This window comes from Aspergillus bombycis (assembly GCF_001792695.1).
Source record: "Aspergillus bombycis strain NRRL26010 chromosome Unknown contig00058, whole genome shotgun sequence".
Classification (NCBI taxonomy): domain Eukaryota; kingdom Fungi; phylum Ascomycota; class Eurotiomycetes; order Eurotiales; family Aspergillaceae; genus Aspergillus; species Aspergillus bombycis.
The window spans coordinates 125,733-150,686 of record NW_019170060.1 but is presented as its reverse complement, the minus strand read 5'-3'; the positions used below and the strand labels follow the sequence as shown (position 1 = coordinate 150,686).

The window sequence follows — 24,954 nt, the reverse complement described above, 5'->3', positions numbered from 1 at the left end:
CGACTGCTGGGTGGGTCTCTCCGAGTGTGTTTCTGAGTGGAGCATGCGTGAATGAAAAGTGGGGGAAGGTTTACGGAGGTAATCTAGCGGGTGCGGGGCTAAGAATAGGGCAGTGTTGACACTTGACAGCCATAGCACTGTGGACTAGCTGAAAGGGCCTCAATACTAGTAGTAGGCAACGGGGCAGTCTACTACCTAGGCCACCCCCCTGGTTATATGAACGGGTTCTTGGCAGTGCTTCTGCCTTATGCCAAGCCCACATTGATCAGGCAGCAACTATGACACATGACAGATAGCGAATTATCTCATCGCCTCAGGTTTCCAACCTTAGCAGTCACAACCGTCCTTTCCGCACACTTATTTATAGTCCATATCAATACTGCAGTCCTACGATGGGCAAGCTACAGCCGAATTGTGATCCCAACGATCTTCCCCCTCCGTACGAACAGGTCGTCTCGGGGGGACAACGCTCTTTGGACAATGTTGACAACGACTCTCTGCCTCCTCTGGCTGGACCTGCCACAGCGGGACCCCCCGTCTCCGAGAATCAAGTACAAGACAATGACAGTTCTGAAATGACCGAGCGACCGTCTACCACCATGTCGCCCTTTTTGAGCAAAGATCCCGCCGCACTCCACAGTCTTATCAGCCACGAGGCTCGCATTCCCCCACGACCGTGTCTAAGTGTCCGCGGTGCACACCAAGAGACTCATCCCGACCGAAATGATCGCAAGGAAAATCGCACAGAGTCGGTGGTCGATTTTGACTTCCGGATCAATATCGCGAACTACTTGGTGGGCGACCCTGATCGCGACGCGGGCTGGTTTCAGTTGCGCGTAGCGCGGGACGGGGATGGGCAGAAGATATATCGGGGTGGACGATGTCGGTCGCGTACGTGGAAGCGACATGCAAGAGGGAGGGGCATCAGGCTACCAAGCATAGAAGACGGTACTGATACTGAGAATGTCGGGTTGGTCGAGGATGATGCAGGGCCGGATCTTATGGGCTGGTGTGAGCGGTTCTGTCAGGACCCATCGCCCGTCAAATCGTACGTTTGTTGACTTCGTTTGCTTGACACACATGATACTAATCTAGTGGCGTAGCTTCACGTTCACCCGTCACATGGAGAATTTCAACTCGTCCATCATCCATTCTACTTTAACTTCCCATCTACGGTCCCTCAACTACCAAGGCAACATCGACATCTCCACATCCTTCTCCAACCAGTCGTTTACGGTCTATTCGCCACATTGGATTAACCGTGCCCGTAACAATAACTTTGTGTACTATACCTGTCTTATTCTTCAACTGTGGCTGATCACCTGGCCGATTATCTGGCTTCTAGAACGCCGGTATGCGGTTGTTGGGTCCGTGTGGCTGTTTTCCCAAGAGGTAGGATCCCAGCACATCTACGCACGGAACCGAGACGAAGCTGGTATCGCGGAGGATTTGGCCCCGGTGGTTACCCAGGCCGCATGGGAACGAAGGGTGGACGGCAAGATCCTCACTCAGCAGGACATGCGACTTCTTCGGCGGCTTGAGCGTGAGGGTCAAGAGCGTGGCGGGAGAATTCTGGTAGTGAACTGGGATCGGATCAGCGGATGGGGTCGTGACCAGTATACTTGAATCGGACTATCTTCACGGTCCTATGGACCCTTGACGAAAGTGGTATAATGGTTATTCTTGGGCTATACTTGGCTTGATACGCTCGCGTAAATGCGCTTTGATCACTTATGAAGATAGCATTCATGAAAATTTGATGGATTAACGTCATCCTGATCTACGCGGCATATAACTGGAGGATAAATGAGAGTTCTTGGCGAGGAGATCTGTTCGCATGCTCCGTGATCTTGCACTTCTCATGGGCCGGAGATATCTGATGCATGTCAAGTCACCGGCACTGTCGCATACCGGCCCGCTATCAAAACCGTTGTCGGCGCGCCCTCTAACATTGGACATCACTGGGTACGATTGCAGGAAGAGCGACTAATGGAGGCTGAACCGTAAGCGAGATGTCCGTGGGTCTCTCCAGATATGCTTCATTTTGACGTTCACACCCCCTGACGGTGCCATGATAACCACGCCTCCAGCATCCGGACCGGTGTCCGGACCGGTGAATTAAGATTTAACTATCCGGGGCGATTAATTAGCTCGCCGAGTGGCGTGGATGAGGGATTATCATGCAGGTGGTAAGGCTAAAGGGAGTGGTGGGAGGCTCGAGTGGTTTCGTTGATATCTCCGGTTTCACATGGGGGGTCCCTTATCGGGGCTTTCCCTTGGTAGATATGATATGATATGGTACTTGCAACAACCGCAGCCATGAATGAGTGAATGCAAATTGATTGTAATGGAATTGACATTATCGCTGTGTGTATGCGCTCCACATTCAAACATCAGCCCCAGAGGAGTTAAGAAATCCCACGCCACGGGGCAACTTAGCCAAAAGATGGACAAGAAAGAAACGAAGGAAGTCAACCGCTGATAAGCGTGAACCCTAAAGCAAGCCACCTGAGCTTCACCCTCCAATCACCGGGAGATCAACACGACCAGGTATGAAATTTCCCCGCATGTCGATTCCTTCTTATCAGCAACCGGACGCAACTTCACGTCCGCCCAATTTCTTGGCCGGTCCAACCAGTGAGCGTGCGTACCGGCCGAATTCTTCCCGTTCATGAAGCCCGACTAAGACGAATACGGTGCGAGGTCACTACTCCCTAGTACTAGTAGGACTCACTAACTAGGAGGTGTAGCTGCCGATAAGGCAACACATGTTACGCCCGAAGCCAGTGGCTTGCTCTTTTCTCGTCTTGGCCCGCATCGTCTTGCGACTTTATAACCGAGGGTGTCCCGCGCGTGGCCTCCCCTCTCGCTCTGTTGACCTGTTCTCAAAAACAACACGTTACTCTGATTGCTGAATCCTACCCCGACTCTGGACTACGGCAACATGGGTTCCGGAGAAAAACCCACAGTCGCTCCGGCGGCGTCCTATTCCCATGACCCTGAGTCCGGCGATGTCAAGTCGGGCACCATGCAGGCCATGGTGGAGGCCGACCTGCTAGATGAGCGATACATGAATACCCAGCGCGGGCTCAAAAATCGACATGTACAACTGATGGCATTGGGAGGCACAATTGGTACCGGTCTGTTCGTGGGTTCCGGTCAAGCGCTAGTCATTGGTGGGCCGCTGTCTCTGCTCCTGGGCTACACCTTCATCTCGGCACTCATTTATGCGATTGTGACTGGAATCGCTGAGGTTGGGGCCTACATGCCGGTCCATGGTGGCACCATGAGCTATCATGGCTTTCGCTACGTCTCACGGAGTTTGGGTTTCGCCATGGGATACCTTTACTGGTACTCGTTGGCGATTCTGGCAGCCTATGAAATCGTCGCCGCGTCCATGGTCATCGACTACTGGCCCAATAGCGTCCACATCGCCGTGTGGATCACCATCATGCTCGTGGTCATTGTAGCACTCAACTTTCTTCCGGTCGGCGCCTACGGGGAGAGCGAATTCTGGTTTGCCGGAATCAAAATCATCACCCTCATCGGCCTTCTCCTCCTCTCCTTCATCCTCTTCTGGGGCGGCGGTCCGAACCGTCAGCGTCTCGGCTTTCATTACTGGAAAGACCCCGGTGTCATGAACACATACCTGGTCAGTGGGGATCGCGGTCGCTTTGTTGGTCTCTTGCAATGCATCGTCAAGAGTGCCATCGCGTTCCTCTTTGCCCCCGAACTCGTGGTCATCAGTGGCGGCGAGATGGAATCTCCGCGCCGGAACATCCCTAAGGTTGCACGTCGCTATATCTACCGACTCGTCATCTTCTACTTCCTTGGTTCGCTCGCGATCGGCGTCATCTGCCCTTCCAACGCCAGTGAGTTGGTAAACGGTGACGGCCACGACGCCTCGTCCTCCCCCTTCGTCGTCGCGATTGCCAACGCCGGAATTCCCGCACTGAATCACATCGTCAACGCGGCCATCCTTACTTCCGCCTGGTCGGCCGGAAACTCCTTCCTCTACATGTCTTCCCGCTCGCTCTACAGTCTTGCGGTGTCGGGCAATGCTCCCAGAGTCTTCAAAACCTGCAACCGGTGGGGTGTCCCTTACTACGCGGTCGGCGTCTCTTCCCTCTTCCTCTTTCTCGCATACCTCTCTGTCGGGAGCGGCAGCAACACGGTCTTCAACTGGCTGATCAACTTCACCAACACCTCCGGATTTATCAGTTGGACCTGCTGCGGTATCATCTACATCCGGTGGAATAAGGCCATCCACGTGCAAGGCATCGAGAAGCCCTACCGCTCCGTCATGCAGCCCTATGGCATGTATATCGGCATGGGTGGCGCGATCTTCTTGGCGCTAATCAACGGCTTCACTTGCTTCTTCCCGTCGGAATGGTCCGCGTCCAACTTCTTCACCGCTTACATTGGCATTCCCGCCTTCCTCGTCTTGTACGCCGGTCACCGGATTTTGTTCTGGCAGGATCCATGGGCGTGGCGACCAGAAGAGGTGGACTTGCAAACTGGATTACAGGAGATTTTGGCGGCGGAGAAACCACCCCGACCGAGGGATACGTGGGGAAGGAAGCTGATGGCGCTGGTCGAATGATTTTTATCTCGGCTCATTCTCCTAATTTCGGGATTCCAGTTACGAGGTGCATGCCTATGTGCAAGCGTAGTTTAATATCTCCATAGCTATCTTTCCGCTCTCAATGATACCAAATCAATGCATTATTGTTTTACTATCGTCACTGGGACAGATAAGGCGCTTATTACGTATGCGATTCGTTATGATATGCGTGACCCACCAGCCCCATCCATCTTATCTTCATGATAAAGTTGTCCCTGTTCGGGCATTTTTTTTGGTACCTACGTGGGTCATTCTTATTTTAGTTCGCGGACCTTTTGTTCTTCCGGCGGATGTTGATTCCTCCCTCAGGTACCGTCTGAAGGTTTTTGGCTGTACTCCGTAGATGTGCCAGGACGACTAATGGGTGATTAGTGCGTCATGTCAAACGAAACTCACGCTGGAATTCATATGCATCGAGAGATATGCAGCTACCAAATTACACTACAAAGTACATAAGCACAGAAGAGACACTCACGGAGCATATATATATTTGTAAGTGCACAATGGTAACTGAGAGTAAACACCACAAACTTAGGGAGAACTTTGAGAGAAAACAACACCAAATCAACGTCATTGTTTTCGTACTTAAACAATGCTTTTACTTAACTCCTCTTCAACAGAAAAAAACAACCAGTCGTTTAAAGGAGAGGTGACTGGCGATGGTGAGGTTCAATCACAATGAACGGCCCTTTGCAAACAGATGCAAAATGTGCAAAGGATGCAAATACATTGTATGACCTCGGATCTTTCCTGAAAGAGAGTCCGACATCCAGGCAAGAGGGAAATACATAATCCGACGTCACCAACAGTATACCAACGTCCAATGGTTAACTGAATTGGGTGGGATCACTCGGTCGCTGCCTGTTAGTCTCAAATTGAGACACGGTATGCGAGTCAGAGACTGTGACTACATGAGTCTTGCTGATGTTGACCCACTAGTACATATTTAGACGGTCGCAGTCCAGAGCTTACAATAGTTGTCAGACAAAAACTACCATGGATGTGAATACCACATTTCAGCCAAAAGCCCTCCTTCGACATGAATTTTCAGCTCTAGCATCACACTTTCACAGCCTCCTTCAGGGCCAATCGTCGGTTGAGCAGGTCCAGGAACTCAACCGTCGCCTGCTAGAACTGACATACGAGGAGGCTCTACCTCCTGCCGTGTACGGCGTTTGGCTGCCAATTGCCTTGCGGGTTGTCCCAGATGTACTTCAAGCTGCCATTAATGATCCAGTCTCTCATGGCGTGCGTGAAGCCGGCATCCGAGCATTAACGCGCGCCTTCCATAGCAAGGAATGGAAAATACAAGGGTGGGATGCCCTTGGCGGCGCGGAGGGCATCAGGGACCTTCTCACTGAGCTTTCTGTAAGGGAGGTCGTTCTGGTGTTCAAATCTATTGCAACATGTCAGCATGTCGCCGAGCCGGAGATTCTATCGACTTGCGTGGAAGATCTCATTCGTCTCTTACAACGAGAGAGTCCATCTCGGTTGTCACCATTTCTTCTGCGACCCTTGTATCCATTGTGTAGCTCCACTTTCCTGAAGGACTTGCTGTCAGGCCTGCCGGAGGGACCATCGCTGGTGTGGGTGGTCCAGAAATTGGGTCGATCGCACGCGGATCTTGTACGGCAGGTTGCTGTCGGCCACATTTCAGTGCCTCTGGAAGCACAAGTAAGAGTATTGAAAGATCGTGTACATGATTTGATTGATTCTCCTAAACCCTATACCCCTCTGCTCGCAAGGGATCTTCCATCCGATATGCCTGCCGGTCTAGTGTTCTGCTTAGACCTCTATCATGTGATGTCTGATAATTTCCTACTCGCCATCATGGTAGGAGGGGCTCGGGAGGAGTACATAAAGAAGGCGCTGAGGCTCGCGTGTCGGAAGAATTTGCCATCCAACTACATCACAATATTTCTTCAACACATGACCCCGCATTGGCTGCGGTTGACGCGTACCTTATTGGATGACTCCCTTACTGGGCCCCTGTTTCAGGAGATTATCGGCTGCTGGTCTATAGCTCGATGCGGGACGACTGGCACTGCTACTGAATCGACAGTGAAACGGTTTACAAGGAGCAATTATAGGTCCCGGCCAACTAGAGATGACGAGATGGCTTTAGAGTCAATAATGAAGCTTTTAATAAACTCCACGGCAGATCCAAGAGAGAATCTGAAGGATAACAGTCCGCTTATCGAGACTAAGCTACTGGAACAGATCGCGCCGTCAGAGAGACTTGAGTTTATCAGATTGTTTTGTCAACAATCAGAGCACTTGAAGTTTGACATTGAGATGGCTCCTCCGTCTGAGCGAGAAAAAAAGCTCGTTCCCATATGGCACTTTGAGACTCTACGTGTACTACCGGATACAGACGCACAACGCTTGTTCGACAGAATGCTGGCTATTCACGGTTGTAAGGAGTTCATGCCCACACCGCCAGAAGTGCAGGCTCTTAGTTGGACCAACCAGTGCCTTTTGAAAATCGGCTGGGAAGCACGAGCCACACACACTGGCGACCTTCCCTTTTCTCATAAGGGTATGTTAGATTATATGCTTAGTGAATTAGGCTAATGTGAGTAGTTATCAAGGAGATGCAGGAACAAGGCAGGCGAGGGAGAGATCATGAACATCGATTAAAATGGGCCGGGGCAGCTGTGGACGCTGCTCTTGCGACGTCCTCCGCAGATATCTTTACTTCGGTGGTCCAGTGGACACAGAGATTCTTGCGCGATCCGGTATGTCAAGCATCCTGTCCTTTAACCTTGCTAACACGAGTAGCTCGTATTTCCGGATTTGATGAAGGACAAAATACTAGGCGCTGAAGTCGCTAGCTTTATTTCATGTATTGATATTAGCCCAGCCCGCAGACCGGCATCTTTATCGCAGCTCAACGACATTGTGCAAGGCGCAAACAAGTCATTAGATAATGTCCTTGACCTCGTGCTCCTTGCGAGTCAAGAACCAGGCGGTAAAATGATGTCGATAAACCGGCTGCTCAAGTTTATATCCAAGATCGTGGAAAGCCGAATAAGAGGGTTGAAACAGTATCAGCCACTTGGTAGCCAGTCCGGGCTTGCAAATGTGCTCCTGAACCCTCTTATTCCATTACTCCTGACATATGAGCGTATTGTGCAGCCTGGCAAAGAACCAATAACCAACAAGAACAGGTTGAAAGGTCTACTGGCAAACTTGGAATGCCCAGCCCAACCGGCGGAAGTTGTTGTTATGTTTGTAGACAATCTTGCAGAGAGAAGAGACAGACTGTGGCAAGAAACACGCACCAACACTGACCCTGCTATCAGCCACCTCGGGAAGGGCTGGCCGAAGGGGCTCCCCATCCAATACCTTGTTCCTGGTACACGGTGGGCGCACTACGCGCTACAGCATACAACCGCAGCACCTTATCTCCGGAGTAGACTGGAAGATGTTATGAAGGCCCCCTTTCATGATACATTGACGCCTAAACCACATGTCATGCTTAGGGATGAGTGGGTCGACAGTTTGCGCTACGCTATTGAATCCTACATTGGTATGGGAGAAGAGAAAAACAAAACGCGTCTTGTAAGCCTTTTTCAATATTACAAATCTGAGCTGGAGAACTTTGCGGCTGGAAGCCAGCAGCATTTTAAGCAGCTACAGGCGTTTCGACAATGGCTTCGCGGTTTGGCTGAAACAATGAAGGTCCCTGAGGCATCGGCGGTTATTGATCAGGATCTAGATACTCGGACACCAAATACTAGCTTTCTTGATCAAGATCCTAAGTCTCATGGCATATTTGTGTGGGACCCTAGGTGTGAGTATTCTGAGGAACAGGCGGACGAAGAGCCAGTGAATATCCCCGTCACATTGCTGTATTGTCGTATGTATGAGGAGATACCCGAGTCTAAGACTGTCCCATTCTCGCAGGACAGAGCTGTGCTTGATCCACTGTCGATTTGGACCCTGGACCAGACGCCTCCGATCAAGCTTGACAATCCGTTTCTAGAATGCCAGGAGGCTGTGATTCTATCCTCTATTCTCTTCCTACATACCAACGAGAGCCAAAGGCCACTCGTCTCCAGCCCTTTCCCCAACGAGGCATTCATAAGATATCCACGGGTTTCGCTGGACGACCGCTTTGTGATGTCCGCAAGACAGGATAGCATTGCTGCTGGGAAGAGAGCCACACTAGCGCTGAGAAAGTTCATCAAGGCAGTCCCGGCTAGGTTGCTACGCGATTCGGCGATGTCTCTACTGGATACGGCCGAAGACCTGTCTCCAAAGTCAGCCTCTTATGGGACGGTTCTGGCTGGCGTGACTGATATTATTGTCCTCTTAGGGCTTTCAGATCGGCCAGAAGTGGCTGTTGATGTTGTAAACCGAGTGATACAACGTCTTCCCGACGCATCATCATATCACAGACACATGAGATTGATCGGGCTTGGCCGAAGACTTCAACCAGGCCGGGCCAAAGACTTCATTGAACAATTTGCGAAGTTTGTTACAAAACGCCTCGAACAGAATAAAAAACAGTACGATCAGAGTGCTTCAGACAATAGCGAGCCTGCAGGTCAGCCAAAGCATTTCGTCAAAATTACCACCGTTAAAATGCTAGGTGAAATCCTCGCAGAAGCAACCTTTCTCCCAACTACGATGAACGTATCTGTGCTGCAGAGCCTGTTCAACGAAAGTCATCATATCGACGTTCGGGCGCGGGTAGTATCTGCTGCCCTGAATCTCTTTGACAATGCGTTTGACACAAAGGTAATCTTCAGCGCCATTGCCAGTTTCGCCTCCCAGGTTGTAGGGCCCAGAGAAGCAGAGCCGACCAGTGAAACAGAATGGATAGATGCGGAGAACGGGGGTAAACTTCCAACTGTTTCGATGGCAGATGAGCGTCCAGCCCTTGGCCTGTTCGTTAAGGCCGCGTACCATAGACTTCCTAAGGAATACCGGGCCGAGTACGTACGGAAGGTTCTGCTCCCGCTGGTGGACGAGTCCGCCCGCCAGCACAACCGTTGGATGAAGGCCTTTCTCAACCGTAATATCGCGGACATGAGTGTTCTCAAGACCGTTGACTTTGGACCATTCCGCATTCAAATCATTGACGAGATCCTGGATAAGTGGCAAGACTATCTGCCAGCGTCCTTCATCCTCCGCCACCGCCACTACGCACTATCCTGCATCCATCATCCGGAGCTAGATAGAGTCACCCAAGTGATCGCGAAGCGGGACCCCGAATATAGACAGACAAATGCAGGAAAGCACTGGAGTCAATATATGGACTTCTGTCGAAGCTGGGAGCCATTTGACCAGTTACAGAAACTTGTTGGCGAACCTATAAAATCAAAAGTCCCCAACGGAATCACCATGGAGAACCTGACAACGGAGTATGTTGAGCGTGCGGCCATTGTTGCAAGACATCCAATCAAGTTCGCCTCAGAACAGGGCAAATTCGTTGTCTCGACAGACGTGATTATGGAGGCATTACAAGCGCTTGAAAGTAAATCTCGTGGGTATAGGGACACAGAATACGAAAGCCAGCACCAGATGCTTTATCAGAGGACCTTGGAAGAGATCGCAGCTGATGTAGAATCCCTCCGGACCGAGGAATGGCGGAATAGTCTGCATCGTCAACCCGTGGTACTTCCCTCGTGGCTGGAATTGCAGGTCACCATCCTTCCCTCGCCAAAGGTAAATCCGTTGGTAGAGGAGCCGCAGAAAGACTTTGTGCGTCGTGTGCTGCGGCTTGTTGAGAGGTGTGTAGAGGAACCGGCCTTACTGGCAGAATTCAAACTCCTGGAAGAGGCAATGGAGACTCCTGAACATGCGGAAATATTGTCCTGTGCCTTGCTTTTTGGAAATGGGCCTACGAGCGAACACACCTCGTTGTATGGTACGTTGAGGCTCCAGTTGGCACAAATTCTGGTTTCACGTCTCGATGCAGCGGAGCTGGAGCTCAACGATGAAGTCAAGGCCATGTTGAGGACATGGAAGGCGAGCCCTAGTGAATATGTCCGAGGTGTGGGATGGAGGTTTGATAACACGGTGTCCTGAGTGTATGCTATTATTATTATAATTTACTAATCTGTCCATAGTAGTGCCCAGACAGATAGATGGCTATTATACAATTGTTCATATATAATACAAAGGAAAGTACAATACAAAATCTCGAACCAGATCGACTATCGAACAATGTAAAACCCATTAACCTCCACCTGTCGATCCCGCATCTCCGCCGTCGCCGACCGAACCCCAATCCAATGGAGCGGCACTTTCTCAACCATCTTCTCCGTTCGCGTCCTTGCATTCTCCATCCCCTCTCTCGTGCGACCAAGCCAGCCTCCCTGCCGCTCAGGAGCACTAAACACTTCCGGTGCCCAAGCCGGATGCTCAAGGATCCCCTGCGCACAGTCAATGTCACATGCACCCGCCAGCATCTCCGCCTCGGCTGCCCTCTCTCGCGCAACGAGAAGATCCCTCTCCGTCATCCCAGACGGAGACGGAGGAGGGATATCCGGCCGCAGAAAACACATGACGCGGATTTGCACCCTGCTTGAAGTCGGGATATGGATTTCGTCAATGAACCGGAGCAGAGTTGTTTTTTGCATCGCTGAGTTGAGGTTTACCCTGCTCTGGTGTGATGGGTTTAGGGGGCTGATGGAGAGGATTGTTGGGTACCAGGGGCTTTTTTGACCTTGGGTTTGGAGGTCTTGAAGGTTGGATGGCGTTAGATATGCTGCGTCGGGGTTGTAAGGAGCGTATGGTGAACTTGGAGACTGAATAGGTGACTTAGGGGGTGTATTTGATGGCCTCCTGTCGAAGTCGTAGCGTGCCCAGGCGAGGAAATACCCGCGCAATTTGTCCAATACTGTATCCGGGACTTTGGTAAGTGTGCACCGCGAGGTTTCGCCGAATTGGCCCTGAGTTTGGGGCTGAGTCCGCGCTTTGAAGTCCATCGGGAAGGGGGACTGCGGGCCGTTTTCCAACGCCGCGGCTTTTTGGTATTGTTGGATTTGTCTGGCTCGACTCTCCCTCTCGTCGGCGGGAGCTGAATCATCGTTGCCTCTGCGGTTTCTTATGCGCGCGACGCTATCTTCCACCCCGCTTAGGGAGTATGCTGTTTCTGCTGCTGTTTGTGTGACTGTGCCTGGTTTGTAGGGTGACAGTCTATTTGAGACGGCCGATGTAACAGGGTTAAGGATCGCTTGCGCTGCTGTTTGGGCGTATGTACTTAGGACCATTGCGCCGACCTCGAGGGGCATGGTTGATAGGCTTGCGCCGCGCAGTGAACTGGGGTCTAGCGAGGTACTTAGGACCCTGAAGACGGGGCTCGAACAGAGGACCTTTTTCTTCGCGGATTGGCAGAGGTTCAGTTGGAAGTAGCCGTCGCCTGCCTCGGCGGGGATTCTTGCGACAATGGTCTCGCGGAGTTTGTGGCTTAGTAGCTTTGACGGCGCCTTTTTTCGGAATTTGTTAATGTCTCTTTGCCAGGCGCGCTCATCGCCCGGAGAGACTTGGTTTGCGCGAAGTGCGAATGAGGGCGTCACGTCTAGCCAGTCATCTGTTAGACGGAAGAGGGCCTTCGCTTTCATGCCTGTTTTCCCGGTCCAGCCGCGGCTTTGGAGGAAGTATGTCCTGTCTGCGGGGAGAGGTGTATCGGAGAAAATGGATATGGCGATTGAGGTCGTGCTGCCGCGGTAGAAGACTATTCCGTGGGAGTGTCGGAGGATTGTGTAGTGGCGGGTCGATTCTGTCGGGTGCGCGATTAGACCACCTAGGAAGTGGGAGACTTCGCCGTAGGCCTTTTGGATGGCGTTTGGGCCCGGGGGAGGGAGCTCGGTTGCGGAGCGGGTGAGGGCGGATGGCGGATTGCGCAGATTGGGGGTGCTTTTGTGGTTGCGGAGGGGTGGGGTTGAAAGGCTTGTTTGGAGCGGTGGTCGGAGGTTGATTGGGGATTTTGGTACTGGGGGTGCGACATTGGGACCTTGGTAGTAGGGCGGTGGTGGTGCATATGGTTCGGGGGGTCTTCCATGGCTGGTGGTTGGTCTGAGTGTTGGTGTTGGTGTGTTTGATGTCTTTCCGTTGGAGGTTTGTGGTCGTGGAGCTGTGGTTAGGATAATGCCTGTTTCTTGAGGAGGTAAGGCCACCGGCTTCCGCTTGATGGATTGGTGGGTAGACATTGTTGCATTTTGGATGTCATTGACCCTCTTTTATAGAGTCCGCGCTGGTGGTTGTATGGAGGATGAAAAGGAGAAAGTTGAGTGCAAGCGGAAGTGATTGGCGTTGATAAGATAAGAACCATCATGATGTCGATCTGGGGAATGTAGTGGATTCTCATTGGTTCGAACTATCTCAATGCCTATGCTGAGTCAGACTGGGCTTATGCATCGTCATAACGATCGGGTTGTGTGGTGATCCCGGGAGGATAATATGGCTCTTCCATGTTCGGAAAAGCCAATGCATACATGCTCTATCGTTGCTCCTGCTTTGTTGGTCAATCTTTAGGACTCACATAGTCATCAGGAGCACTCTCAGACTGACCATAATATAGACATAGTAGCATAACCTAACTAATCAGACTCTAGTAAAAATCAAACCTCATAATGGCCGACAGAACCTATCTGACAACCGCCGCTCGGCCACCATCAAGCAAAATTGTCTCTCCATTCAGATATCCCCCTGACCGACTCGCCATCCACAGTATCGTACCGGCAATATCCTCGTCGCTGCCTGCCCGGGTGAGAGGGATGAAATCAGATGTAAAAGACTTGTCTGAGATTCCACGTCCTGACACCCCATTTTTCTCAAATAGATGTTTCGAGAGGTCACTATAGAACAGGCCTGGGGCGACGCCATTGACACGGATTTGGTATGGTACGAGCTGGGCGGCAAACACTTCCACTAGATGCTGTAGAGCGGCCTTTGAGAATGAATATGCTAGACTCGATGGACGGTTTGCTGTTGCCGATATGGAACTGGTCACAATCACTTGGGGATGCGGTAGCGCAAGCTCATTAGAATCTTGTTGTGGGCGGCGCTTGTTTGCCTCGTCCAGTAGTGGCAGAAAAGCCAGAATGGTATAGTGTGTGCCAGTAACGTTGACGTTCAGAGTCTCGGAGAAGTCGGCCATTCGATGACCCCAGTGATGGTCGCGAAATTCAGTCAGGGTTGGAGGTGACCCATCCAGTTTCGGCGGTAAATGGGCCGACGGACCGTTGGTACCGCCATTAGCAAATAAAAGGTCGACGTGTGAAGTCTGGGCCGCTACGGTGCGATATGCATTTTCTAGAGATTCTTGCGAAGTGATATCTACAACAACGGGAATGATGGAATGGTTCGTCGCTTGAGCCGCTGTTTCATGGAGTGGTTGCTCGCGACGCCCGAGGATAAATACTTTAGCGGCGTTGTTGGCGTCTAGAGCAAGAGCAATGGTCCGTCCGAGGCCTATATCTGTTAGTATATAATACTGAGACGTAGGCATACTACTACCTACCTGTCCCACCGCCTGTAATGACGGCGACGATGCCTTCGACAGAGAAGAGATTAGACGCATGGAGGGACATTGTCACGATACCATCAGTTTTGGGATTGCGTGAGGGAAGTGAAGTTCATACCAAGTGAATTGGCTCTGTTTTATGGTGGGGTTGGCAGATGGATGCCTTGGGCATGAAGTGCTTGCATGTGATGTATCACATTTCCTGGTGTCCTCCCATGATGAAATAGTAGGTTTACCAAGGCCATCATATAGAATATACTCTTGTAGGAATGCATGTCATATTGAGGGGATCCTCTAAAAATGCAGAACTTGGTTGATACTAATAGATCTGATTAAGAGCACAGCTGCGTAATTATCTCCAGCCACAAACCCATAGTAAGAGCATCATGCGACCACCGTCACATTGCTGCATTAACTCTCGACAGCACAAACCGTGTCGCATCGTCTTTGTATTTCACCACGTATCTTCTATGAACCCCAACCCAAAATCCCGACGCGCAGTATATGTCGCCCTCATCACAATACGACCGCCGAATGAAGTCGTATTTGGTGCACACCGTGTTGTTCACACGTGGGAATTTCTAACCCTGCATATTAGTTGTAGCTCCAGCTCGGAGAGGAAAATCGAACCCCGGTGTTCTTGCTGGTCCCAAAGTCATACGGAAGACTTGGGACAAACGTAGGATCCCCCATTGATACCGCCGCGACAACTGTAGACTGGTAAGGAGCTAGCCTGGTTATGCGACCGACACTCGCCTACTTCTTGCGCCCAGATGATCGTCAATTGGCGGGATAGCTGGAAAATATCTCTCGACTATGGAGCCGCAAAGAATGTCACCGATGATATGAGCGCCCTATCTGCTGTTAGCAAACAAACGGAGTGGCCCAAATAAACAACGAACCTGAGAGTACCCTAGAAGCACAATCTTCGAGTCCGGACAATGAGATGTATAGGCAGTAATCGCAGTGATCATAGCCTTGTCCCCAGCGAACACCGAGGAACGATATCGCCAGATATCGCCATATGCCGGATACTGGAGCGATTCGGAGTCAGAACCTGGGAGCTGTTGTTTGATATAATCGGCGAGCTCTTTCATACGGCCTTCCCCTGGCCAGGAGTTACTCTGTCGGGCAACAATCATGTGGATCTTGACGCACGGTGAAGACTGATTGGCAAAAGCAAGACAAAGCAAACTGAATAGTACAAGGAGGACTCGATTCATTTTGTTCGAATACTTAAGTGATGAGATGAAGTGAAAGGTGATATGATGCAGTGCTAGTGAACCTGTTCTGAGCAACTAGAGGCGGAAGGGGAAGCTTGAAGCTCTCCACCACATACTTTCTCAAGAGGTGTAGTAGGACCTGAGGCCATGAATTACCCTTTAAGCCCGATCCCACTAATACTAGGATCTCAACAACAACTGTCCGGTACGTAGTAGCCCTTGTGCAGAATTACTTCTTTGTAATTGTATTTTCTTTGCTTGTCTTGTCTATCTCGTCACCAGCGCTATAATATAACATGGAATCGACTGAGACCGAATCATGTTAGAGCACTATAGTAGCCATAAGATATCAACGAGAAAAAGTCGGGAATTACAATCAACAGCTGTTGCTATTACGAAGATGAGGGGCACCTTGTGTGTAGTAATAGCCTACCAAGCCTTTGGTCACCATATCTTACTGGAATATCGTAGTTTTCTCCGATAGATCCAACTCGATATGAAGAGCTAAGTGGAGATTTCTAGATGGTCTTATAATGGTTGCTGTTGGTTCAGTTATAAAATAATGGAAAGGGACAATAGCCAAGTAAAGAAAGGAAAAGACACAGAGCAATAAGCGAACAAAGGAAGAAGATGAACCAACTAGTCATGGGCTTGAGCATCTTTGCGATGATCATATTCAATTTCCAGGTGTATTCTATGCCATGTATGGGCAACAAGGCCAGTCCGGTTTCTCACTACCCTATGGCAGTCACGACACATGTACCAGATTGGAAACAGGTGGCAGTTTCTTACATGCTCCTTTAACGTACTGTACGCAAAGTGAATAGAGCACAGTCCCTCGCAAGGTCGCCATGGGCACTTGAATGGCTTGGGACAATGCACATGGCATCACTGACAAGTAATATAAACCTGTGTTCAAAAACGAAAGGATAAGTTCCTGAGTGGTCTTTTCAACAATTATTATGACATGATATCGTGTCCAAGGGGAACCAAATGAGTGGGCAAAGTGCAATGGACAAGCCTATATAGTATATCTTAGATCTGCTGCGATTTGTATTTGTCTCAAGTTCTGTTCGTCAACTCGGATATCCATTGTGATCGCGAAGAACGGTAAATTCCATGGAGGACGCAGTAACATGCAGTTCAGTCATTTCTTTTTCAGTGGTACCCCAAGTTCACCAATCCGCATGAGAAGTGTTTTATATACTGGGCGTTACAGGCGATGCCGCAACTTATATCTATGGTTATTCCCCAGAAGGCCGACTATCGCATGCACTATCTAGGATACATCATCTTAATCATCAGACTTTTCTTTGACGTCAGCTGGTAACCATCGCTATTTGTAAAGGTTATACTAGTCTCAAATGGCTGTCTACTAAAGATTTACTTCTCTTCGTTATGTGACCAAATGGGGGGTTGTCGATATGCTGTTTATGTTGATACGGACAGACCTATCACCTTACTCAAGCCGGTATTATTGGCAGCTTTGATAGCAGCCAGACTTCCCACACCCACGATGCATTCAACAGAACAGAACTAAGCTACAGAAACCGTCTGGCGGCAGTACGTAATACATTCTGATCGTTGATTAAAAATGCCCTTGCATGGTGAATTCCTAAATCTTACCATGAGAAGTGGTCTTCAAATCGGGCCATTGCGTCATATATAGGGAGGAAGCATGGTATTGTGTGATCAATGGCCCACTTGCAAAGAACGAGCAACATTCCTTTCTACTCATCTCTCGAATGTCATACTTGGATTCCGCCCCCAATCCAGTAAGACAACATGTGGGGAGTGGACAGGTAATAGTGGGTCTAGGATACCCAGCTAGTCTCGCTTAAGGTCGACTGAAGAACTAGCTCTCACACGAGAGGTATTCAGATTGGCTGATGAGCAGTCGTGAAAGGAGGGACAGACGCCCCTACACTATCCAAAAGTGGAAACCCCTTCATTATCTGAAAGAGGAAACGTCCACCGAGTAACCCTACTTCAATCTCTTGATTCCAATAGTACTAGTATGATGAGTGAGGAGCCGAGTTCCGGTTGGGGACTTGACCCACTGGGCCTATATACGCCGGAGCAATTCTGGGCCCTCTGAACCCTGTCGGTGGGTCTATGGGATGGCGCGGAATGACTCGAGATAAAATGGAAGACCATGAGAAGGTGACTTAATGTGTGCTCAGTCAATACAAATCGAACTGATAGAAATTCCATTACGTTTCGAGCCTCCTTAGATGTTTCCGCTGACAGCTAAATTTCTGTCTTCTCAGCCTGCTTAGATGTCCAACCGAGCTCGTGACCCACGTACTAAAAGCCTGGACTCTGGATACGTCTTGGTTTGGCAGTTGCTTTCCCATCCTACCTTCATTGTCATCTTCTTAGGGCCTTGCTTTTGAACATACTAGTAGATTAGTGAACGACTAGTTCGCTGCAACAATGTAACCCTACGTTTAATTACCTGGGTGTACAGCCGTAGGTCGTGGGTATAAAGCCATGAGAATGTCCAGAGGACAGGGTTGTTTATGCTCGTTTCTTTGAAACCACCGAGACGATCAAGACTCCAATCATGAAATCGTTTAATTTCCTTTGGGTATTGGCTGCTGGCATTGTTGCTCAGGTAGGCTCGAGCTATGGCTCACTTATATGATGCTTGTAACATTTGTTTAACCCTTCATCAGGTCCAAGCCAAGGACTCCCCCCTCGAGGGCTATACCGTTGAGGAGTTCTCATGGGAAGTCGAGACGACCCCCGGCGGGCCAACCGTCGTTTTGAATGGCACCGTTGAGAACGTCCTATCTCAGCTGCGCGAGATCAACCCTAACTACGACGCTGAGTTCGCCATTGCTGCCCATGAGATTGACCAGCCTGCTGAACAGGCTGCTGAGGAAGAAGACACTCCATCGCACTTGGCCAAGCGTGGTAATGTTGCCTGTGGCGGATTTCCCAAGGCTCGCAAGACCCAGATCAAGCAAGGCATCGAGTACTTGAGAGGTGTTCCTGGCAAGCCGCAGAGAGGACCTGGCCCCGGCAGCTGTGGTCAGGTCAGCTGTTCCTGGTCATCGGCTATCTGGTGGTGTAATGATGTAAGTACCACCGGGCTCCGTGCTTGTTTGCAGTAACGTATATTGACCTGGATTCAAGAATACCTTTACCAAAGTCCTGCCCAGCTTCAACAACATTGCCGACGGTGCTCAGCTGATTTTAAACACCTGTCTTCAGGGAGGTCAGACCTTCTCTGGTCAGGATTCCCATAACGACAAGTGGAGCACCATTGTTCGTTCCCACAGCTGTTAATGAGTAGTGGTAGTAGAGGACCTAAGGGAGGGTACATTTCTACTCGCTGTGGATGATACGATATGTATATACCGGAAAGATCGCTTGCTTTTTCAAATGCTAGAAACTATTCCTTTTGTTATTGAAAACAGGCGGTCCTCGGTGGAGCCCCGTGACGGCCGGAAGAAGCCGTAACCCAATCAGGACTAACGCGAGGAATTGTGCAAAAGACGTAAAAAGAACGGGAAGAGATCGTCTAATTTATGCGGTGGATTATCCTGTGTGGTATTTCTCAACTACACCAAACTGAGGCGCACGGTCCGAAATACAATCCCTCAGTGACACTGAATTAGCTTCCATTGCATATCCGAAGACCTAATGCAGGAATCCGCGCTTCTTCCAACTATGCAAATACCGCCGAGTGACCTCCGCATTGACCGGCCTGACTCCCGCCAGAGTTGAGGAATGCTCCCTCGCTCTTGTGGTTTCTAGCACAACACCGCCACATGACATACGTTCGAAGTTTTCTTCTAGCCAGTCCGCCATCAGACCTGCTGGGTTATCTTCTCTTGACCCCGGGAAGCTGCGGACTCGTTGGATCCACTCAGAGAACGGGACAATGTTACTGGTGGGAATACCAAGCTCACCGGCCAAAATGAATATCATATCATGCCACGGTTGGCGGACGGGGTTATCCAAATGGTACACCGGATAGGATGTACTGTCGGTGACTAGTAACTCCACCAGACTAGCGGCGATCTCGTCCACAGGTGTCCACGAGAGCTCTCCTTGCAGGTCTGGAAGTACCTTGAGTGTCTGTGCCGACTTGACTATGGCTGGGAAGTGCTCTGCTATATTCCAACACCCACTGCTGGAAGACCCAGCGATCTGGCCTGGGCGGACGATCATAGCTTGGAAGCAATTCGGATATCGCTGCAGAGTCTCTTCGAGGATCCGCTCGCAGATAAACTTTGCCTCACCGTATCCATTGGGTAATACAAACTCGATTTTAGTTGATTGTTCTGGGACATTATTCTGACTGGTGATGAGGGGGTAATGTCCAACAGTTGCAATAGAGGAAACAAACTGAAACCTAATTCCCGAGTCCGTGGGACGATGGCATGCGATCTCGCCTGCGAGGTCGACTAGATGACGCATCACTCGGAATTGTTTCTCAAAGGCTGATACGTCCGAAGCCCCATTCATTGGCCAAGCGCTGTGGATCATATGGGTGACAGTGGTCTTCAGAATGTCATATTGCTCTGACGAAAGTCCTAGGTTATTGTGATAGATTGTTGTTGCCAGTACTTCCACCTTACGCATTTCGTGAGCAGCCAAGGAGATCCCGCGCTTTTGTAGTGCGGATGTCTGTCTTTGGAATGCTTCGTCATTGGCTTTGCTTCGGTTCAGACAGAATATTCTGTTCACAGACTGTTGTCGAGCGAGATGTGCCAAAATATGGCTACCTAAGCTACCGGTGCCACCAGTCAATAGTACTACCTGCCCATCTGACGCAAAACCGCTGAGTGAAGCTGTGGGAGGAGTGAAACTCTCAATACTCCGTCGTATGTACTCAGTAGTTACTTTGCTCCGCACGCTGTTATCGACCTGTTGTTCTGGGTGTCCCTTCTCGTTAGGGTTGCCGAGCGGCAAGCGTTGACTTTCGGTCCCAGTTGCTGTGGCGAAGATAACTCTCTGCACGCTGGCTTCCGGCGAATGACCATCTGTCCAGTCCACATGGCCGTATCCTACCGTGTGCATATCTGCCTTCCAACGTTGTTCGTTGGCAATGGCATGGTTGCGACCGTCATTGAACACCCACCAACCGCGGAAGAGGCCAAATACAATATCAATTGCGAACGCTGGTCGCGTCATTTCCAACATCAGAACGACCCCATCTGGCCGCAAGGCCGCCCGCATGTTCCGTGTGGACTCCTGCAGGTTGGATGTAGCGTGAACAGCGTTGCTGGCTATAATGATGTGCTGCGTGCCGACGAGGTCATCGGCAGGGGGCTTCTCAATATCATGAACACGATATCGCACAAAGGAATACTCTTTGAAGCGTCGCCTGGCTTGTGCAATAAAGGCTGTTGAGATATCGGTGAAAGTGTACTCGACTGAGATGTCAAGCTTTGATAAAGCGGGAAGAAACCATTTCGTGCCACCTCCCGTACCTGCTCCCATCTCCAGAATCTTGAGAGATCCCACCTCCGTTCCTGTTACTGGAGCTTTTTGTATCAGCCGTGTTATGAAGTCCAACATTTGCATATATCCCACGACATTGTGCGGCTCGTCGCTATACATCCATGATACTAGTTCCTGACCCTCCTTAGTACCAAAAACCAAATGAAGGCCGTCTTGTTCACCGCGCAACACCGAAGCCAGCTTACTACCTGTGAAATACGCTAACTTGCTAGCGCCAGCATACTCGGGATATGAGCGCTTAATCTCTTCCAGAATAGAGAGACTGGATTTGTTGGGGGCTGATATGGCTGTGCGAATGACAGTGTTGCCGGCTAGGTCAACAAGCCTTGCTTCTTCAAGTCTCTTGTAGAGGTAGTCTACTAGCTCGTGATGTTGCGGGTCGAATCGTATTCGGTCGAGGCACTGGCCACGCAACCCAGTGCGGATATAACAACCCAGTTGCTCAAATGCTTCTAATGTTAACGTAATACATAGCTCAGTCTGCAGCGGAGCAAAGATATGTATACGACCGCTGCACTTATTCTCCGCAAGGAAACGGTCGGTGAGCGTTTTGGTCTCCCCAAATGCATCTAATACACTTCGCAAGGGTAGCTCTAGATCTGGAGTATCCGATGCAACACCGGTGCCTGGCTCGGTGTTAGGAGTGTTAAAGCCCCTCTCAGGACTACTATCTTTGAAGCTTGTATCCTCTAGACTCCAGTTGGAAGTATCCTGCTCGTTATTGTCACACTCTCCCACGGCAGTCTTGACGCAATGAACCAAGTCCCGGAATGTATCTGCCTCCATCAGATCTGTGGCAGGTAACGTACAATGGAAGGCCTCCTCCATCTCACGAGCAAGTTCCATCGCCATGAGAGAGTCCACTCCAGCGTCTGCCATGTTACCGTCTTCCGTGATCTCATTAGGGTCAATGGCACAGAAATCGGCTACAACTGCCTTGACACGGGCTGCAAGGTTAGTCCTGGATCTCTCCTGGCCATTCTTGGACTTGGCTCCAACACCGTGTGGGACGGAAACAGCTGAGTGCGACGCTGCAACCTCAAGCTTTCCAACATCAGGTGATTGTGTTGCACATCGTGGCATAAATCTGCCGATAATCTTGGAAAATGTTGCCTTTTTCACCTTAGTATATTTCATCCCCAGAAAAATCTCGACAAGCTGTTCCGTCGTTGGATCAAAGACAAAGATATCACTAATATAACAGTCATCTCCTCGCTCGTGCTTTGCTAATATATTCCATGTGCTCGGTCGAGGTGTAGTAGGGTCAGCGTACATTGGCGACCGCATCCATCTCTCCATACCACTGGCTAGGTATATATCAGATGGTGACCGGTCCGTCATGCAGTTGACCCAAAAGCCGGCAACCTGGCTAAACGAGTCACACAGACATGTATCCACCCATGTTTGTCCGGTGTACCTCTTGACTACTCTACCTGCTGACTCATTATCCTTTCCAACGAGCTTTTGCACTCCGCGATAAGGCTCCGAATAGTCTACAATCTCAGCGAAGGTCCGGTAGACATTCCGCCCTTGAATAATGTCACTTATATTCGGATCATTCAAAAGCTCCGTGCAATGGTGATGGCTCACCAGGCGGCTGTACATAGCGAATTCGCCGCATATCTGTGTATCGTGCGGGTCAAACATAATGAATCTAGCAGAACAGTGGAGGACCTGTGACCGTCGCCCCTTTTGTAGTTGTTCACTCAGGTACCTTAAACCCCATATATGCTTATGGGTATCCTGCGCATGCAACTCAATCCATAGATCTCGAGACATATCCAAACAGAGAGGTGCATCGCTTGTGACATTGTGAACCTGGGGTATTCGCCCTGCACATTCTGGTAACCTGCGGAGTGCTTCAACAACGTAATCCAGCATTAAAGACGCAGGCGCAACTGGCGAAGTATGTGAAACGACATGCCCCGCGATCAACTCCTGGTACTGCGGGTGGGCAGTGTCGATACTAAATCTGGTAACTAGTTGCTGGCTATCTTGGTATCCGACAAATCGTAAAGCAGACGCTTCAGTTGCCGGTCTGGTACCCACTTCGTGTGGAGGTCCAGGAAGCTTTTTGTTTGAAAGCCAATGCCGGCCTTTCTCAAATTGATATGGTGGCAGAAGTATAGGGGCGTATTCATGTGACTGTCGGGCATGGTGAGCCCAGAACGTTACCGATACGCTTGCCTTCCAGAGACTGATAGTTGAATCGCTTAGGCTTTGCATGCCGCGGTCATCTGTGATGTTCACAGCTTGAAAGTGGTGTCCCGATGAAGACGCAAGAGCCCGACTGACCATGATTGTGATCGTGGAATTGGAACCGGCCTCTACCCATACGCATGGGCCATATCTCTCTTCCAATCGTTGTGCTGCGTGGTGGAAGTAGACTGGCTGGCGGAGATGTTCTGCAACCATACTGGACGAGATTGTAGCTGTGGACGAGCTCTGTGTCGCCCTCTCACACAGAATGATTGGCTGTTGCGGATTTATCCCACGCATAACGCCCTCGATGGCTGGCAACAAAGGATCCACTAAGCCTGAATGGAAGGCATTCGTCACAAATAATCTTTTTGCTTTAAGGCTAGCATACAAGGGGGCTTTAAGGATTGCTTGGACTGCATCAATTGCAGCCGTGGCTCCAGCGAGCGTGAAGCTACTGGGACCATTAAAGCAAGCAATCGTTGCTGGAGCAATATTTGTGGAGCCGCTGCGATAGGCAGCATCTATAAGACGTATGATGTCGTCCTTATTTCCCTCCACTACAATCATAGCGCCAGGGTCAGGGCCCCAACCGTCACGAATGATAGCTGCGCGGCGAGCGATCAGTATTATTGCATCGCAAAGTGATAGGGTGCCACATATGCATAGTGCAGTCAATTCGCCAAAGCTATGTCCAACAACAGCTGCAACCGATAGCCCCGAATCCATCCAGCACCGCGCGCAGGAGTATTGTAAAGAGAAGAGTTGCACGTGTAACTGTACTTGGTCGGTAATGGGGTTGCGCTCAAAGATGCTAGGGAAAAGGCTACCGCATCCAGATGACTGTGCTAGGGAATCACATTGCCCCAAGTGATGACGAAGAAGCGAGATGGAATCATATACGGTGCGGTCCAGGCCTACAAAAGTAGAGACCTGACCACCAAAACACAATACGACCGGGCGAGGACTCTTCATAAGCCTGAAAATGTGGTTCGTATCGCCATTCATTATGGTCGACAGCTTAGAAGCAAGCTCGGATTGAGAGCAGCAGCTAAAAGCTATCTGTGACTCTAGTGTGGGGTTGGACTGGCGACAGATGTTAAAAGATAGGTTCCCCAAGTCTGTAGCAGATGCCGCAGATATGACTTGATGCTGGAGGAATTGGTGCAACCGGCTCGTGCAGTCACTAAGTCGACCCTCATCTGAAGCGCATATTCGGATTGGAAGAGCGAGGTTAGAAGTATTGATGGGAGGGAATATTTGATTCGCGAACGCACCAGGAGCTTCCGTGATCACCATAGATGCATTGGATCCCGAAGCACCGTAGTTGTTGATAAGTGCCGCACGGAAGCTTGCGGTCCATTCTGTGAGAGTCATTGGTATATGCATCTGATCGTCCGGAGATGCTTCAATATGTGGATTCAGTGTGTGGAAGTTCGGCTGCGGAGGAATCATGCCCTCGTTTATCATTAGCAAGACCTTCACCACGGCAACTAGGCCGGACACACCTTCAGTATGTCCGACCAGGCCTTTAACAGATCCAAGGGCTAATGGAGTAGTGCGCTGTGGCCCAGCTAAGCTCTTTCTGATGCTGACATATTCTGCAGGATCACCAGCCTGTGTCCCTGTTCCATGAGCTTCAACAACTGATATATCCCGAGGTTGGAGGTGCGCCTGTCCAGTCACCTGTGTGAACAACCGAGAAAGAGAGCACGCGTCTGGAACCACAATTGGCGTACAGTTACTATTCTGCTGGACGGCTGTGGAAGCGATTGTTCCCAGGATAATGTCACCATTTGCCAAAGCCTCCGACATCTTCTTGATAAAGATCGCAGCAAATCCCTCCCCACGGCAATATCCATCTGCCCCTGCGTCAAATGGCTTGCAAGGTCCTGTGGGACTCACAAATGATGCTCCTGCAAGATTGTCATATGCCAAAGGACTCATTA

At 50.2% G+C, this 24,954-nt stretch overlaps 8 protein-coding genes across 8 annotated transcripts; 4 read left to right on the top strand and 4 right to left on the bottom strand.

Annotated features, from left to right (window-relative positions):
- Positions 1-392: 392 nt before the first annotated feature.
- On the top strand, positions 393-1,626 carry ABOM_007730 (uncharacterized protein; the record flags this gene model as incomplete). The annotated part of the gene is made up of 2 exons (XM_022534859.1): positions 393-1,048; positions 1,104-1,626. The coding sequence occupies 2 exons, from the start codon at positions 393-395 to the stop codon at positions 1,624-1,626; spliced, it is 1,179 nt and encodes a 392-aa protein (XP_022387969.1).
- Positions 1,627-2,944: 1,318 nt separating this feature from the next.
- ABOM_007729 (proline permease PrnB) lies at positions 2,945-4,603 on the top strand (the record flags this gene model as incomplete). Its single annotated transcript, XM_022534858.1, has 1 exon — positions 2,945-4,603. One exon carries the CDS (start codon positions 2,945-2,947, stop codon positions 4,601-4,603), a length of 1,659 nt encoding a protein of 552 aa, XP_022387929.1.
- Positions 4,604-5,620: 1,017 nt separating this feature from the next.
- On the top strand, positions 5,621-10,663 carry ABOM_007728 (uncharacterized protein; the record flags this gene model as incomplete). The annotated part of the gene is made up of 3 exons (XM_022534857.1): positions 5,621-7,163; positions 7,208-7,362; positions 7,406-10,663. The coding sequence occupies 3 exons, from the start codon at positions 5,621-5,623 to the stop codon at positions 10,661-10,663; spliced, it is 4,956 nt and encodes a 1,651-aa protein (XP_022387930.1).
- A 128-nt stretch (positions 10,664-10,791) lies between these two features.
- On the bottom strand, positions 10,792-12,789 carry ABOM_007727 (LipA and NB-ARC domain protein; the record flags this gene model as incomplete). The annotated part of the gene is made up of 1 exon (XM_022534856.1): positions 10,792-12,789. The coding sequence occupies one exon, from the start codon at positions 12,787-12,789 to the stop codon at positions 10,792-10,794; it is 1,998 nt and encodes a 665-aa protein (XP_022387935.1).
- A 437-nt stretch (positions 12,790-13,226) lies between these two features.
- On the bottom strand, positions 13,227-14,172 carry ABOM_007726 (SDR family NAD(P)-dependent oxidoreductase; the record flags this gene model as incomplete). The annotated part of the gene is made up of 2 exons (XM_022534855.1): positions 13,227-14,053; positions 14,103-14,172. The coding sequence occupies 2 exons, from the start codon at positions 14,170-14,172 to the stop codon at positions 13,227-13,229; spliced, it is 897 nt and encodes a 298-aa protein (XP_022387936.1).
- Positions 14,173-14,699: 527 nt separating this feature from the next.
- On the bottom strand, positions 14,700-15,328 carry ABOM_007725 (putative acetyl xylan esterase (Axe1); the record flags this gene model as incomplete). The annotated part of the gene is made up of 3 exons (XM_022534854.1): positions 14,700-14,815; positions 14,866-14,959; positions 15,008-15,328. The coding sequence occupies 3 exons, from the start codon at positions 15,326-15,328 to the stop codon at positions 14,700-14,702; spliced, it is 531 nt and encodes a 176-aa protein (XP_022387937.1).
- A 2,566-nt stretch (positions 15,329-17,894) lies between these two features.
- On the top strand, positions 17,895-18,622 carry ABOM_007724 (uncharacterized protein; the record flags this gene model as incomplete). Its single annotated transcript, XM_022534853.1, has 3 exons — positions 17,895-17,945; positions 18,007-18,411; positions 18,470-18,622. The coding sequence occupies 3 exons, from the start codon at positions 17,895-17,897 to the stop codon at positions 18,620-18,622; spliced, it is 609 nt and encodes a 202-aa protein (XP_022387938.1).
- A 354-nt stretch (positions 18,623-18,976) lies between these two features.
- On the bottom strand, positions 18,977-24,952 carry ABOM_007723 (putative polyketide synthase; the record flags this gene model as incomplete). Its single annotated transcript, XM_022534852.1, has 1 exon — positions 18,977-24,952. The coding sequence occupies one exon, from the start codon at positions 24,950-24,952 to the stop codon at positions 18,977-18,979; it is 5,976 nt and encodes a 1,991-aa protein (XP_022387931.1).
- Between the last annotated feature and the right edge of the window lie 2 nt (positions 24,953-24,954).